At 42.8% G+C, this 17,442-nt stretch overlaps 1 protein-coding gene across 1 annotated transcript; it reads right to left on the bottom strand.

The window, feature by feature from the left end:
• Positions 1-10,061: 10,061 nt before the first annotated feature.
• Positions 10,062-11,217, bottom strand: fabp4b (fatty acid binding protein 4b). The gene is made up of 4 exons (XM_030781118.1): positions 11,085-11,217; positions 10,617-10,792; positions 10,417-10,518; positions 10,062-10,146 (listed from the first exon to the last, which is right to left on the bottom strand). The coding sequence occupies exons 1-4, from the start codon at positions 11,155-11,157 to the stop codon at positions 10,093-10,095; spliced, it is 405 nt and encodes a 134-aa protein (XP_030636978.1). The 5' UTR covers positions 11,158-11,217; the 3' UTR covers positions 10,062-10,092.
• Between the last annotated feature and the right edge of the window lie 6,225 nt (positions 11,218-17,442).

A 17,442-nucleotide genomic window follows, 5' to 3' on the forward strand; every position in this document is an offset into this window, starting at 1 on the left:
CCGTTCACAAGCTACATATCAGCTAAGGCGGCTACAGTCTAAAAGAACTCAGGTCTTCCCTCTCAATTTAAAGCATGTCAGAGAAGACAGCAATGTGGTCGCAAAAAAAAAAAAAAAAAGAGAAAAAAAAACAGTTCCTTTCATTTTCTCATAAACCACAGAAGTCAATCGCTTGCAGGGTCACAAACCCAAACTGGGGCAGGTTTCTGAGCACTGAAGTCTCTCAGCAATCACTGCACAAGATAAGAGGGCAAGAGCAGAGCTCCCCGGAGAGCGCGCGCGTCTCTGAAGACAAACACGGTCACATGCGCGTCAGCCGCGTCAGGCCCTGCCAGCAGCAGATGCCCGGCACACCACCTCTTCACCTGTGCAGCTCCGCACACACTCGCCCAAGTGACACACACTCCACAGGAGCTGGCAGAGAGAAAACACACACACTTCCTCCAGCAGCACCGGGGGCTTCCGACTGCCCCCGTCAAGCACGGGAGACCCACTGCGAGAAGGTTCTGTCACAGAAGCAGGGCTAACGCTACCCACCCCTCTAGTGCCATCTGTCTATATGGGCACAGACACACTCACAGTCAGAGAGAACTGTAGTTCAGGGCCTGCCAGAGAGAAACAGATACATTCTGTATATAGTTAACTTTCATCATTTCAAGGCAAAGAGAGATGTTAATTACAAAAACGGACAGGCTGTTTTTGTCCTCAGACTCAGTCATCAAGCTCAGTAAAAATAATAATAATAATAATAATAAGTTAGGATGGGCAGTTTTGCTGAGATAGAATGTCATATTATACTAACAGGCTATTTCAAGAAAAGCAAAAGCGCTAAATTCAGTGTCTATCTATAGCTACGCAGGCCATCCCAGTACTGACCGCATGAATGTCCTCTGTGAAAGCTAGATTAATGTAAGATCATAAAAGACACAGAGAAGCTATTATGAAGAAACAGCGCAGATCAGAGGAGCGGCTGAAAAAAAAAAAGTAAACATTAAAACACTCTATCAGGAGGCCTGAAACGACTTACTCTACATTCAACAGGGCAGAAAAGTAGTACTAGTGGTAGGCCCTCATGCAAACAGGAGATGAGACTTCGATCGGAGTACACAAAACTTACATGAGGAACTTCAAAGCGGCAGTCAACACGATCTCTCCCAGCAAGAGTCCTTACAGTTATTCAGGATACAATCCGAAAAGGACAGCCGAGGTTACTCAAATCAATTTCCTCCGTTCACAAGAAACACTTATTTTAACTAATCTGTAACACTTCTGAGATGTATTTTGCCTATTTCTATTACACCCCGAGGAACGACCGTTTTGACAAGTAGTCCAAGTCATTTATTTTTCCGTCAACATGACACCAAGTGTGTTTACAAATCACGTAACAGACTATCATCTCTGCTCCAAACTGGACACTGATAAGAGCGACAGGCAGGTCAGCGGCTGTTCTCAGATCAGATATTTATGGTTTCCCGAAAGGGGCTGAGAAACGAGCGGCTAACCAGTTAGCCACGTTTTAGCTAACCAAAAACTTTTTTGTTCTCTGAAATGGCATGTTAAAAATGTTAACCGTATTGATTCAATACTATTGCAATTAACGCAAATGACTCACGTAACTAAGTTACAGGTTGTCTTCCTCATTAATATGCTGTGTCATGGGAGAAGTGCTTTGCTAACTGGCTAGCAGTTGTATTGTGGAGCGGGGCATCCAGTTAATTTTCTGTTCTTTTGTACCCCGGCACTATACATAAAAACATATTTTTTTAAAATATAATCAAATGACCCAATTCAAATTAATTAATTCAAGTTAACCGTTAGCTAGTTAACTAGTTAGCACTTCGAGATTCAGAAACGAAAAATGTCATAACTCACTAAATTTATTCGTTTACACCAGTCAGGCACTCCGTGTGTAAGAGAACCAACACTTGGATTTTCTAAATTTTGTGTTAATACCATTAATCACTGCGCAGCCACGTTAAACGGAAGAAATATATAGCTTCATCTATAAAATCACATCACTTCAAAGACTTTGACTAAACTAATAATGATGGTCACCTTATGTTCACCGAGAGAACTTGTCTCAATTTCTCAAAATAATAAAGCTAGCCACAGGTAGCTGATTTAATAATTATTTTCCACCCGTGAATTGGCTAAGCCAAGTACGTTTGCTGATATAACATTATGTTCGCTGGCTGCTGTTGTGTATGTGGCCAAAATATCATTTAAATCACTTATAAATAGCTAAATACGAGACTTTTGTGCACATATAATGACCTAAATATACTTCAAACGATGACAGTGCGATTAAAAGCTAATCCAATTAAATTTCCTTCTAAATAATGCGAACAAAAAAAAGCTCAAAGTTAGTCCAAATTTCACTTGACTGACAGATTAGCTGACAAGGTGGTTTGCATGTTAAAAGGTTAGTTATTTACCTAGCTAGCTTGCTCTGGATTTATTTTCAGAACATGAAATGCCGTTCACAACATGCGGACATTCCTCCCACTTGAACGGTTGTGCAAGACAACAGCAACTTACCCTGGGAAAAAAAGGAGCTCTTTAATCCTTCGGGCAGTTTTCTTATTCTAAGCAAAAGTTCAAGTATTCCAATTTGTTTTGTGCGTGACACAGTATTGTCTATTCTCTGTTGTCTGTGCTATAGTCTGTTCGCTCTCGTTTTGTTATGGAAGGGCTGAAAATAGCGTGAAGCGCTCGGTAAGACAGTACACTGCCTTCTGTTTCACCCACTCAGTTCTTCAAAATAAAAGTTCTGATGATCATCGATATTTCTCGTACTGAGGTAACTTTCCTGCAGACAAGAAAAAGCAATAAAAAATACTAAACAAATAAAAACTAGACCTAATGCCTCAGCCGACTGCAATTCGAGTCATTCTCGGGATTGCTGATTCTTAATTGTGAGCCTTTTCGTCTAGAACGCATTGACATTCTTAGAAATAAATCTTCCCCCTAAAGTAACACTAAAAGAAGTGCCTGAATTCTTTCTTAAAACCCAATATATGCTTATTTTTTTGTGTGTACCAGGGGCTTTTATTTTAACACATACAGCACCGTCAAAGAGCAACTTCCGGGACTCACTGATTCTTAATATCGCTTACTGTGAGAGGCATAGAATGTTTTGGTCGACTGTAAACTAAGTAGGTCATGTTCAATTTTCACTAGGTTACAGATCAAACAAAAAAAATGTGTTAACCTGAGAGAGACTATAAACGAAGTGTCGACACCTGTCATCTCCTGAATAGTATATTCCATCCGTTAGTCAGTCAACAACGTGGGCGAGCAATACTTTTGTTAAACAACCGTAAGAGGGCACCACCTTCCTGCTAACTTGTTCGAGAAGGACGCAATCCTTAAAACCATTCAAAGTGCCCCCAAAAACATCTCTCTTTTCCCTTTCAGTAGGGGGAAAAGGGACTGAAAGAGCTCGACAGCTATTCCAAGGGAATGGGGACACTTCCGAGAATAAGGTGTTTAGATATGGAAAAAAAAAAGATCGTGCTTGAGTCTTGAGTAAGATATTTAAATAAACTATAAACTCTTTCATTGTGTTCATATCTTGGCTATTGTTACAGTCATTTCCACGCGTTTATTTGTCAAGATGTCGTAAATGACACTCAGCATTTAATGCAGCGTTCGTCTCCTACAGATGGTATCAACAGTGATTCTCCCTCTTTCTTTTCTTTTCTTTTTTTTTTTTCTCAGCCATTCCATATCAGGCTGTTCTGTCCTGCAAATCAACATTCGCTTTCATTAACACCTGCCATCTGAGAGTTGCTAATCGAAAATGCTCATCAAATCTGATTATTGCCTCCTCTAGCTGTCTTTTTATTACAACAATCCGCCAGTCTCGTCTCTCCTCACAATCAAAGAGCAGGCTTTGGCACAGCTGCTGGCGCTCTAAAACAGATTGCCGGTGTGGTCTCCGAAGCGGTCTTTTTTTGGTGTTCTTCCAGTTCAGTTGTTATGACACCATGTTATCGGTGTAATAAGACCATAAAAAGATAACAGAGGAATAATCAGAGCAAATATGACAGTAAATTACCTCCCCAGAACATGACATTGCTAAGACACTGACTGTAGCGAGTGTTTACGTCATAAAGACCGTAATGGAACAGTCGCCACAATACTGCCCAATGTAAGGAGCACTGAACTCACACGGGAAAAGGAAACCAACTCTAGGAGTTTTCCTGACCCAAACACCAGACAGCCAGTACCCTAATTACAGTTTAGAATCCTAATCCTTGACATATACATACCACCGTAGTACCACCATGGTATTTGTCCCACTTCTTAAGGGTTAACCTAAATCTTGTCTTATCTTAAACAGTGCACGTACACAAGGGGAAATGATGACTGAGTTTCATTTATGGGTTTTGGTAGTTTAGGTCTAAGGTCTTTTTCCACTTTAACCGATATTTGACATTTTTACAGTGGTCTCCCTTGTCATTCGTGATGCATGTTTAAATTTACTTGGACATTGATCATGTGGGGATGTTTGGCGTGTGTTATATTATTGAGTCGTTTCAAAGTGTTTTGTGAAATATGTCCCTGCTTTTTTCTTGTCCATGGGGGAAAATGAAGAGAATGTGCTTGGTTAGCACAATTTAGGGGAGTAATGAGTCATTCAGAGGTAGCAGGGCAGAGAAATCAGGACTCCGTCTGTTGTCCCTGACCCAAATCCCCCCCCCCCCCTCATACCCTCAGAAGTAACATCCACAAACTCTCTGACTACAGCATTCAAATTTGCTCTCACCCCAGAATTGTCTGAATGTGTAGATTCACAGACAAAACAATAGGCTTACAGTGTGGATCGGTTTCAGAACTCTTTCATCTTGATTAGGTAAAGTCTGGTCAGCTTTTCCTTAATCTGGTTGGATTTTTTTTTTTTTTTCCTAGGGCACCACCCATGAACAAAAGCATTCGTTAAAACCTAAAACTCTTTTGGGTGAATTTGGGCCCCTGTGCACCCCCTAGAGAAGGCCTAATTAAGAGAATTACACACACTGGTGGGGACGGGCTCTCTGGGCGTCTTAGACAGGCATCAGACGCAGCCCAATCACCGGACAAGGATTTAAGGTTTCATTTCCTGGCAGACATTCCCTTAGGCTCTCAAGGTCATTGTAATGTTGTAATGGACTGTAAGTGTTGAAGTTTAACCTGGTTTTTTTTTGTTGTTTGTTTGTTTTTAATGAAAATGTGAAAGATAGAAAGATAGAGTTTTATCTGTCCACATTATAAAACACAAAGCTCTTTCCAGTGTTTAATCACATTTCCCTGGGTGGACACTGGCATGGAAGGGAAATGTGGGATGTTTTTTCCAAAACTCTATTCCTTATGTGCAAACTAATATTTCATGAAGAAGTGGTTTGACAACTTCATTAAAAAATAAATTGTTAAACTGTACTATAATGTCTGAACCTTTCATTACTGATAGTTTCTAAAATCAGAAGTAATGGTTATACCGAGGGGATGTCACCCATCCATAATGACACCATTTACATGCCGTGTGACATCTGTAGGGATGGAATACCCAAGAACAGAACTATGCTCTGATCTAGAAAATATCCTACAAATTAACACCCCTACTTCAAAAAATAAAATACAATTTCCATAAGTGGAGGGCTGTATTCTTTTCCTTGTGGGGTAGACCTGTTCAGGTGGTCTTGGCCCCACAGTTTAACGATATTTCTCTGATGGTGCCAGTGAGAGCCTCGGATGGGATTTTTAATCAGTGCCGTCATATCCCTAAAAAAGGCATATCTGTGGAAAGAGGGGAAAAGCCCAGAGTCTGTGTGGAAAAACACTATGTGGTCCAGTGGGGAGGGCCGGATAGGCAGTCCCGGATGAAGGACAGTAGTAAAGCATGAGTCAGACTGTGATGGTCACCTGGGCTGGATAAGAAGAGAAAAGTCACTTCGTGTGACATTTAAAGACATGGGGATGATGTCACGCCGAGAGACGGTAATTCAGGCAGATTAGGAGAGAAATTCAATATTACAACATTCACAGCGGGTTCAGAGGAAAAATCTAAATTGTGTGGGATAAATGACTTGTGAATGGTATGCTTGTAATTAGCAAAATCTCGACAATGACTCAATGTTTAAATCATTCTAAGAGTTCAGTCGAACAGATCATTTCTGGGAATGATCTGACAAAGAGAATGTAATCCAGGAAATTACGGTCTTAGACTAATGCACTCAACGTCCATATTTTATGAAGAAGAAAAAAAAACCTGCTTGGCCAGAATGGGGTGTATGAGAGATTAACGTGAACGTTATGAAGAGATGCGAAAGTTAAGGAGAAGGGGAGGGGGTTTGGAAGGAGTGTGCCCTTGAGCAAGGCACTTAACCCTAATGCTCCCCAGGCGCAGAGGAATGCTGCCCACTGCTCCCGCGTCTGTTGTGTGTGTTCACTACTGGTGTGTTGGATGGGTTAAATGCAGAGACAAATTCACTGCTCACTGTTCACAGTGTGTGTGTGCAATCACGGAGACTTAACTAACTTAACTTAAGTAGGTTGTTTCATCTGTCATACGGGATCCAGAGGCTGCACTGTTTCATTATAATATTGAGCACAGCTTTTACTGCACGCCCCTCAAATTCCATACAATGACTGTAACACGAAATAACACACACTGGCCATGTAGAGCAGAAACATGCACATCCTTGCCTTAAGCGTGATTATGTCTGCAGAGACACACCTTTTGGAGAGAGGTGCTAATTACAATGGAGAAACAGATTCTCTCCCACAATCTCCACCGCCGTGTCTCCACGGCGACCAGTCGCTGTGCTAGCCAGGGTTACTGGAGCAGAGGCTCCAGCAGGGGTTTTTTCCACAGTCAGACCCAGTTTATGTAAGTGGAAGGGTCCATAGAGCACAGATTACAGAATGGGTCAAATTTATGACTGAAACAGCTTGGAGTAAGCATAAGCTAACCAATGTGAATGCCTGTACAGGGAAACTGAACCGGGTTTGGAATCATTTTATCATCTGTTTAGGTGGTATAGAGAGAGATGGATCTTCACACTGCGACAACACTTGTCTAGTGCAGATTTTAAGTGGTCTGTGCATGAATGTGTTTTTGTTTGTCTGTTTGTTTTGTTGTCGTTTCTGTTTTTGTCTGCTTTGTTGACTCAGCTGTTTCCACTTTGTTATGGCTCTTTTTTAGTAACAGATCTCTGTGTAAGTAACAAGCCAAATTGTAACAGGGAAAATTGTAACAATGTTAAAGGCATTTTCAAGCACAGAACAGAGGAAAACAGAAATGTTTGGTTTCTTTGTGTATGGAAATGTTTGGAAACTGAAAACTAATAAAAATTGAAATGACAAAAAAATTGGTTTCTACAGAAGAAGTTTGAAGAAATTGAATGTCTCTGTTCGATAAAAACAGGCCATAATGATCACAGACAGTCATTATGTATCTTTATATCATTGGATTAAAACCTGATCAAGGTGTAAATATTCCTATGACTTAACACACTGAGAACAAATGCCTTCTGGATGTTATCCCACTTTGCTTGACTGACTGGGGACAGACTGTATTTTAACTGCAGCTCAGAAACCACCGCTGTGACCCTTCTGATGTTCTTTACACTGCAGAACACTTAGTCACGATATAACTTTAGATGACAAACACTTGTGTGTGGAATCTCTTTCTCTGTTTTAACCTTAGGATCTGCTAAGCTGCCCCTGGGAAACCCTGTAGGTGTAAGAGCCAATGAGCTGGCACGAGCAGTCTGCAGTCATTTGAATAGTAACCCAGATCTGTAATGAAGCTGGAACTCCCTCAGCTACTGTTACCACCAAATCCATTCAGTTTCCACAGACGGAGACATTGAAGGGATATGTAAATGACATGGAAGGTGATGACATTAGTGTGTAAGTCTGCAGATGCTATTAGACATGGTGAACAAGGCCCCGTTTTGTTCACTGTTTGCATTACATCTGAGGAACAGGGTGCAACTAAAATCAAAAAATCATAAAATAACAACATTAATAGTAAGATCCGTGTGAGAAGGGAAAGGCTAAATTTGCAGAAGGGGTGCTGTCCACCAGTTCTCTCAGCTCCCCTATGAGTGCCATACACAGTGAGAGGCCAGAGGTATTTGGGTTTATTTCATTCAGGAAGCCAACGTGAACGAGATTTCGGAGGATTTAAGAATCACACGGGGAGCCGGTGGCGCGGCCTGGTCAGACGACCTCTATCCCGCGTTCCTATTGGATGCTCAGCATCTTGCCATGGAAACTGGCAAATGTCTTAGGTCACAGAGAGGAGGTCAAATGCAGCACATCTACCGCTCTAAGGTTTCCCCTCACGCCAGTCCTCGATGAGAGGGTGAAATCCGTTAGCGGGAGAGAGGTAAACCCAAGGCTGAACGCAATACTCAGACAAATCTTTCTAAGAAGAACTTCATCCTGCGTCTTTGGTCCTTGGTGTGTACAGATCATTACATAACCCAGACGACCACGGCAGGCCTGGACGCCCTTCACACATCACGTCCATCTGGGTAACAGTGTTAATGAATGGATGAATGAATGGATGGATGGATGGATGGATGGATGAATGAATGAATGAATGGATGGATGGATGAATGAATGAATGAATGGATGAATGAATGAGAGAACCCGAGCGAAGATGCTAATCCAGAGATGTAGAGTGCAGGCACTGCATCTTAAACCACTTGAGACAGTCTTTCCCAAATCTCACCCCTGGAATCCCAACCGCTCGGCGTAGTTTGACTCTCTCTCTGTTCCAACACTCCAGTCTCTGACCATCAGAGGCGTGGTCACCTGAACTGAGTGTCCGGTACGAGAAATGAGTGGACAGATGGACCAGAAATGCCTTAGTGTTTAAACACATCATTAAGGACAGTTTGAAAGCTTTTATTTAACCGTCACCTGATTCAGGAAACCCAACACATTGCTGCAGAGGGAAAGACTGATGACAATATACCCTCTTTAATTCATAACTGTAGTCTTGGCACTGGAAATGAATGCTGATTGGAGTGGTGCCTGGAGCTGCACCTGCTGATATAACATTATTGGGTCTTACTGGGTTATTGAGTTCAGTGTAATTACAGGGTAGAGACCCCCAGGAGAACAAAGCCACACTGTGTGAACTGAGAGGTCATGGTTACCACAGCAACATATGGTGGAGGTCCTTCAGGGTCAGACTCATACCACAGGCTAACCAATGGCTAACGTGTAAAACTAGAGCGCTAATGTGCTAAGCTAACTGTAGCCCATCTTCAGCCGTGTGTCAGAGCAGATGACACTCACACCACGGCTGTCTTCAACTGCACCATGAAATTATAAACCTTCATTTTATCACTGTACGGCTGTTGAGCAGTCATACTCTTCATCAATACCACCATGGTGGGGGGTGGGGCCCTGTTACAGTAAGCCTTGGGGTCATTTGGGGTTAAGTGTCTTATTCAGTGGTACAGTGTCAGAGGTCAGAGACATTAGAGCCTGCAGTCTGTCCATACTAAGTCAATACCTCCAGTGTCCTGCTAGATATTCCAAGCAGCAAATTCCCAGTTCCTCTTACAGAGTCTTAACCTACTGCTATAGCCAGGCACTGCCAAGTAATTACCAGAGACCTCTGAGTGACAGGTAGTCAATATCATCATGGCTACATGCACGTGTATATGCACATTAATGAGCAAACACACTCAGCTGAACTGACCCGATTACTCACGTTACAAAAAAGTAAAAATATACAACACAGAGAGCGACCATTATACTTGTGCTATTCTGGAGCCCATCCTGTTTTTACACATGGCTTTGTGTCCCATGTACAATACCATGACCTGAGAAAAGATTACCTGTCATCTATATGACAGTTTCATTGAAATGCCCAAAACTGGAACGTTACCAAAGTTAATCACACTTGAAAAATGACCATATTCAAGACAAAATATTCCAATTTTGATTTTTATTCTCATTTTTAGAGAACCAGGGCAGTTTGTGTGGTACATGTTCATCAAATTCATTTGAGAGAATCCTAGCATATGATGAAATCAAGCAAGATGATTGGTGGACTGAATGTTCTACAGCAGAAGATGCAGCCAATCATGCTTCCTTCTCATAGGTTCTCACAGCTACCACGTCATCCATGTAGCATTTCTAAAGGCAGAGATGTAAAAGCACATATTACATACACATACCAGCAACATGACAACATCAGCAAAACCAACACAAATATATTCTCCCGAATGCAAACTTCAAAACTTGCAACAGCAAAGCATATCTTACATACACACACACACACACATTTTCATATATGTACAGACTGCTTCCTGTAGATTGGACAATTGTTGCAGTACTCTAAAAGAAAACACAAACAACATCAATAACAACAGGCCTATAAATGCATGGCGTTAGTTGTGGTCTTACCGCTATCATTTTGCCGTCTTGAATCTCCCTTTCAATCGATGTAGTCTTTCCATCCCACGTCTGCTTCTGCACAAGTTTCCCGTTCTCCAAGGTGATAACGGTCTAGGAGAGACAGGGACAAAGACGAAAGCAACAACTCCAGACATTATTCTCTGTAAAGAGGCTCATCGACCCCCCCGTCAAATTTTGCAGTCACTCACCTTCGTTTTTCTGTCATCAGCAGTCGTCTCGTCAAATTCCTCGCCCAGTTTAAACTGAATCTCCGTGGTTTTGAAGGTGGTAAGTGCTTTTAAGGTTATAACCCCCTGGTCATCCACACTTAACGACAAATTCGGTTTGGCCAAGTTTCCCATCTGCCGGGTGGCGAAACCGACACCTGTACGAGTCGGACGTTGCATGCATTAGGTCAACGTTCCGGTCGCATGCTCACTATACAACAGCAAGCATGAGCAAGTGCAGAAACCATCTAGATTTTTTTTTCGAGCACAAATCGACTGATATCGTAAATTAATGCAATTACTGCTGGAGCACATCACATCTACTCCTCACAGATTCGTCCATCTTACTTAGATACAAATTCCCTGGATGTCGACTGATCAACTTTGTGCGAATAACACTGGTCTGCAAAATACGATCTATATTTACTTACAGTCTGCTGGTACTCTTACCTATTGCCTTCATATACTCATCAAAGTTCTCACTGGAGGTTATTTTCCATGTTCCGACAAACTGGTCGACCATTGTCGCTAGACTTTGACTGTTTATTAAATCAAATATATTCTGCGCGACGGTGCACCTGCTCCTCGCGGAAAATTCAAACAAGGGCGCGAGGGAAGGGAAAATCACTTCATTTAAAGGTACCAAAAACTTTTAGCAGACTTTTCCAAAACCAATCATTATGGGCTGATGAGAAATTCGAGATTTTCATTGGTGCACAGACGTGGGAGGAGGAGACAAGTAGGCTTTTGGATTGGAAGGAAAAATGAGAGGATTGGGCGAGGGTGCCGTTACATGAGGTAAATATGTTGTAGTCTGATAATTCACGCGTGTGTTACCATCCTTCCAAACGACTGAATGTGCAACGTTGTATTGAGTAAATATACCTTACACTTACGATACATATACACTAAGTGTATGGTGGTCGAAGCATTGTTCAAACGTCCGCAGATTTGGTTGAATTTGGCACTGTTCATATTCTGACATGACCCTACACTCTGCTGTCACCGTTAAATTTTCTGTATCATGTGTATTTGAAAACAAATATATCAGATATATATTATCTTTAGTATGTAATTTAACAACCATAACAACGAAATACAGTGTAACCTGGGGGAAAAAAAAAACAAAGTAGGCCTACTTCCCATTCAATATCAACTGAAATATAGCTAGCACTTCCATCGGTCCTTTTGTGCTTACGGTTCCGATAAAGCCATGCTAGGACCCGTTCCATTAGAGCGGTAAGACAGCAGGGCTGTAGCTCAAACGCGCCCCCCTGTGTATACAACTGGGCAAATGTCATTTACCATAGAGAATTCATAGTCATCACTATGACTTTAATCTCAGACCAACGTTGAACACAAAAAAACGAAAGATCTTTACGGTTGTCTCTACTCATCTTAATAAACTGGCAGCTGAAAAAATCCATTTCATTCTGACTATTTGTGAAGTAATCGTGATTCTGTCGTGAACTTAATGGTAACCTGATGAAGCAGGTAATTCATGCTTGCTTTTACTGTTCTTTTTCAGCTGACTGCGGTGCAGTTTTTAAGTAAGCTGAGTTCTTAACTGTTCTCTCAAAAACCTTGTCACAATTTACGTTCTGCCGTCTAAGGCAAATATATACGGACGGCACGGATAGCCTGACAACGTCGAAGGACTTAGAACGCTCTTCGAGCGCTGACCAGTATTAGGCAGTCTGACGCGGCTCTCTCGGATCATCACACTTTGAATCGTTGACAGGACAGAGGCGTGGCTTAGTGTTGTGACTTAATTCATATACACATAGGCGCGCTATAGAGGGATCATGTGATTCACAGATGGGCAATGACCAGATTTTTTTTTGTTGTAACAGTAGTTTCACAGAGGGTACTTGAAGGGGAAATTTGAGAGAGACTGTGAGGAGAGGTTGTTTTACTGTTATGACCGTTCTGTTTGTTCGAGGACAGTCTGCTATCAGCAAATCCAAACCCAGCCGCTCTCTGTCTCCACATATTTTATATAAGAACATACACACACTTACACAAACACCCATTTATTTACTCAAAGGAAGTACCCTGAGAAACGTGGCTTGGCTTTAAGCCAAAGGCGAAAAAAGCAAAGTGTCTGACCTCATAGTCCAGCGTTCAAACATTTATTACTGCTGTTTAGGATACTTAGATTTGCATTCCTTTCTTAATATAGTTGGGTAGAAAATATAAATCTGGACAGCCCCACAGCTCGACCTCTGACCTCTGACCACTCTCTCTCTCTCTCTCTCTCTCTCTCTCTCTCTCTCTCTCTCTCTCTCTCTCTCACAGAAAGAAACTGCATGCTCTGGTTCTATGCCTAATGTTTGTGAAGGTTTAAAAAAGAAACCATTTTTTCCTTTAGAAGATAAAGCTACATTTTTGCTTCAAAGAAATGTTTGGCAGCTTTTCCTGCGTTCACCGTTGTTCTTACTTTAACATCTTTTCACAGATAGAGGATTTCTCTGGATGTGTTTCTAACGTTGCTGTGTTAACGTGCTAACGTTATCTTGCTTGTGGCTGGGATGTAGGTCCAGTTCTGCCTCTTGAACTCATCTGGCATCAGTTATAGCCACCAGCGGTGCCAGCTGTAGAGAAGTTTTAAGAACTCGACGGTTCAAAGATGAGAATGAATTCTCCCATGAGTCTTATGTATGATCTCACACAGGGTCATCCTGCAAAGTCTTCAACGTCTCTGGTACGAAATGAATGACTCAACAGACCCTCACAGACAGAGCCGCACAGACAGAGACAGACAGACCCTCACAGACAGAGACAGACAGACCCTCACAGACAGAGCCGCACAGACAGAGACAGACTGACCCTCACAGACAGAGCCGTACAGACAGAGCCGCACAGACAGAGACAGACAGACCCTCACAGACAGAGACAGACAGACCCTCACAGACAGACCCTCACAGACAGAGACAGACAGACTCGCACAGACAGAGACAGACAGACCCTCGCAGACAGAGCCGCACAGACAGAGACAGACAGACCCTCACAGACAGAGACAGACAGACCCTCACAGACAAAGCCGCACAGACAGAGACAGACAGACCCTCACAGACAGAGACAGACAGACCCTCACAGACAGAGCCGCACAGACAGAGACAGACAGACCCTCACAGACAGAGACAGACAGACCCTCACAGACAGAGACAGACAGAGACAGACAGACCCTCACAGAGCCGTACAGACAGAGACAGACAGACCCTCACAGACAGAGCCGCACAGACAGAGACAGACAGACCCTCACAGACAGAGCCGCACAGACAGAGACAGACAGACCCTCACAGACAGAGACAGACAGGCCCTCACAGACAGAGCCGCACAGACAGAGACAGACAGACCCTCACAGACAGAGACAGACAGAGCCGCACAGACAGAGACAGACAGACCCTCACAGACAGAGCCGCACAGACAGATTTACAGTCCAGTGGGTGAGTTTCTACTGATGGGAACCAAACAAAGTTGCCTTCTCTCCTTGCCTCCAGCAGAGGGCAGCACATCTGAGTAAAGATCTGTCTCCCCTGCTTCTCTCTCTCTTTTCTCTTTCTCTCTCCATCCCTCTCTCTTTGTCACATGCACCTGAGGGGGAGGGAAGCAGTCCAGCTGGTACAGGAGACTGTCTGTGTTGTCTGGGCCCAGATAAAGGGAGACAGGAGGTGTTCTGTTCTGCAGGCCCGTGAACGGTGCTGTTCTGAGGAAGGAGTCAGTATGGTTGTTGAACAGGCCCTGAGTGAAACCCATTCAGGCCCCTGTGCTTTGATCCAGGCTTTGAGCCTCACTTCACAGTACATTTGGTTGGTATAATAGAGCCCTGTCCCACACACACGCTCCAAACATCACACACACAGATCTCCCTTGTTCTGTGTTACTCTATGTGTGTACATGTGTATGTGAGTGTATGTGCATGTGTATGTGAGTGTGTGTGCATGTGTATGTGCGTGTGTGTGTATGTGTATGTGAGTGTGTGTGCATGTGTATGTGAGTGTGTGTGCGTGTGCATTTGTCTGTTTGTTACACTTGAGTGTGTGTGCGGTATGCACATGTTAAGATGTAGCTGCGTATGTAGCATGGTGTGTGTGTGTGTGTGTGTGTGTGTATTTGTGTGGAGAAACACTGGCTCCATGGTTGGCCCTATAACGGAAGATTGTTCTTTGGCTCTTTCATGTTCAGACACAAGACCTCACACACACTACAGTGAGTGACCCATATGTGCACACACACACACACACACACACACATGCTCACATATACGCAAACACACATACAGGCAGTCCCCAGGTTACAAACGAGATCCGTTCCCTAAGTCTGACTTTAAGTTGAATTTGTAGGTGTCAGAACAGGTACACACACAGTGTTAATGGCAATGTGATCTGACTTAAAATGGCGGACGGTGTTCTCCTTCCTCGAGCTGACGAACCACTGAAGCCACGCAATGTTTTCATGAGCGTCGCAAAGTCGTGCGTGTGTTCATTATTACGAACCATTGTATTTAACTCCAATTTTTTTAACATAATAGGCTTTATGGCAGTCCGTTTGTAAGTACGAGTTGTCAGTAAGTCGGATGTTCGTAACTCGGGGACCACCTGTGCACACACACACAGTCACACGGATTTTTATTGCTGTACTGTTATTTCCATCAGTTTCTCTGTTTCTTACCTACAAACAAATACGGCTGTGTCATTATGTCATAACTTTGTAAAACTTTACAGTTGTAATGAGTGCGCAGACTTAATGACTTTTTAACTTTGACTTTAATAGCTTTTTAACTTTTTAACTTTGACTTTAATAGCTTTTTAACTTTTTAACTTTGACTTTAATAGCTTTTTAACTCGCTGTCATTCTGTGTGGCCATGTCCTGTGTCTATCAGCTCTACAGCTCACCTGATAAAAAAGTGCCCTAAGCTCTTTTTTTAACAAACTCTTCAGCCAGACTATCTATCTATCTATCTATCTATCTGTCTATCTATCTATCTATCTATCTATTCACACACACACACACACACCACACACATTATATACACACATACACCACACACACACACACCACACATTATATTCACACATACATCTCACACACACACAAACACCACACACACCACACACACACACCACACATTATATACACAATTACACCACACACACACACACACCACATTATATTCACACATACATCTCACATCTACACATACACCACACACACACACACACCACACATTATATACACACATACATCTCACACACACACACAACACACTATATTCACACATACATCTCACATCTACACATACACCACACATTATATACACACATACACTGCACACACACACCACACATTATATTCACACATACATCTCACACACACAAACACCACACACACACCACACATTATATACACACATACATCACACACACACACCACATTATATTCACACACACACAGATCTGCAGGAGACAGACACAGATGCCCATGCGGGGAGTGGAGAGACTGTGGATTAATTGGACTAATTAGACAGGACAGGAGCATGTATGTTTAACGAGACATGTGGCCAGTGTTGGGCTGCACTGACTGGCTGGTCCGTCTGTGCAGATGACCATGGTTAAAATTTAATGCGTAACAAACCGGGATCAGACACAGTCACACACACACTCACAGAGGGTGAGATCAGTCAATTAAAAACTGATTTCAGATGAGAGTGTCTTTCAACTGTGTGTAAACTGAAGTAGTGCTTCATCTGTAAACTGCAACATTGTAGTGTGCTGACAGAAAGAGAGACAGACAGAGAGCAAGAGAGGGGGGGAGTGTGTGTGTGCGTGCGTGTGTGAGGGCATACATGCATGCTGTGTGACATGTGCACAGCCGTGTGTGTGTGTGTGTGTGTGTGTGAGTTTCCTAATGTACACATTGTGTGTGAGCAGGGGGGGGTTGAGGGCACACAGAGAAAGATACACACACACACACACACACACACTCACACACACACACACACACACACACACGTGCACAGAGTTCAGAAGTATGGGAGAGGGGGATGGGATAAGGAAGAATGGAGAGGGAGTGTGTGAGAGAGGGAGAGAAGGAGAAAGAGAAAAATGAGGGATGAAGAGAAAGATGTGAGGAAAAGATAAAAGTAGAGATGAAAGTAAGAGAGATGGGAGGATGAGAGACTGTTGGAGAGAGAGAAAGACATGCGGAGAGAGAGAGACATACAGAGAGAGAAAGACATGCAGAGAGAGAAAGACACGCAGAGAGAGAAAAGAGAGAGAGAAAGTCTACAGTGTGTGTAGACTAATTGTACTGTCAGAGGAGAATCAATTACTGGTGACCGAGGATTTTTTCCACAAACGGGACCTTGGGAACTTACGGCTTCATTGCCACGGTGACGGGCAGCTGGCATTGGCTCTGCTCTCTGAGAGCAGGACATGTTCTCTCTCCACATAAACATCTCGCACGGCACAAATGGCTTCTTTATTTTCACTCCAAACAAGGTTTGTGCTTGTTGCTATGCATTCATATTACATCAAGCTATAATTAGGGCTAAATGCACTTGAAAAAAAGTGGCTTTGGTTTGGAATGTTTAGAGTACCACGGATCTTATCCGTTCACTGTAAACTCAACAAGTGCAGATAACTTCAAAAATCAATTATACTGATGATACCAAAAAAGAAAGAAAGAAAGTTACAGGGCAATAATTCTTTCTTTTGTTAATTCTCGTTTCTGTGGCGAGCTGATTCACTTCCTCACTTCTGTGGAGTGATCCAAACACGGTCCATGGTTTCGTGTAGTCAGTCA

Source organism: Chanos chanos, chromosome 8 (genome assembly GCF_902362185.1).
Source record: "Chanos chanos chromosome 8, fChaCha1.1, whole genome shotgun sequence".
Lineage (NCBI taxonomy): Eukaryota > Metazoa > Chordata > Actinopteri > Gonorynchiformes > Chanidae > Chanos > Chanos chanos.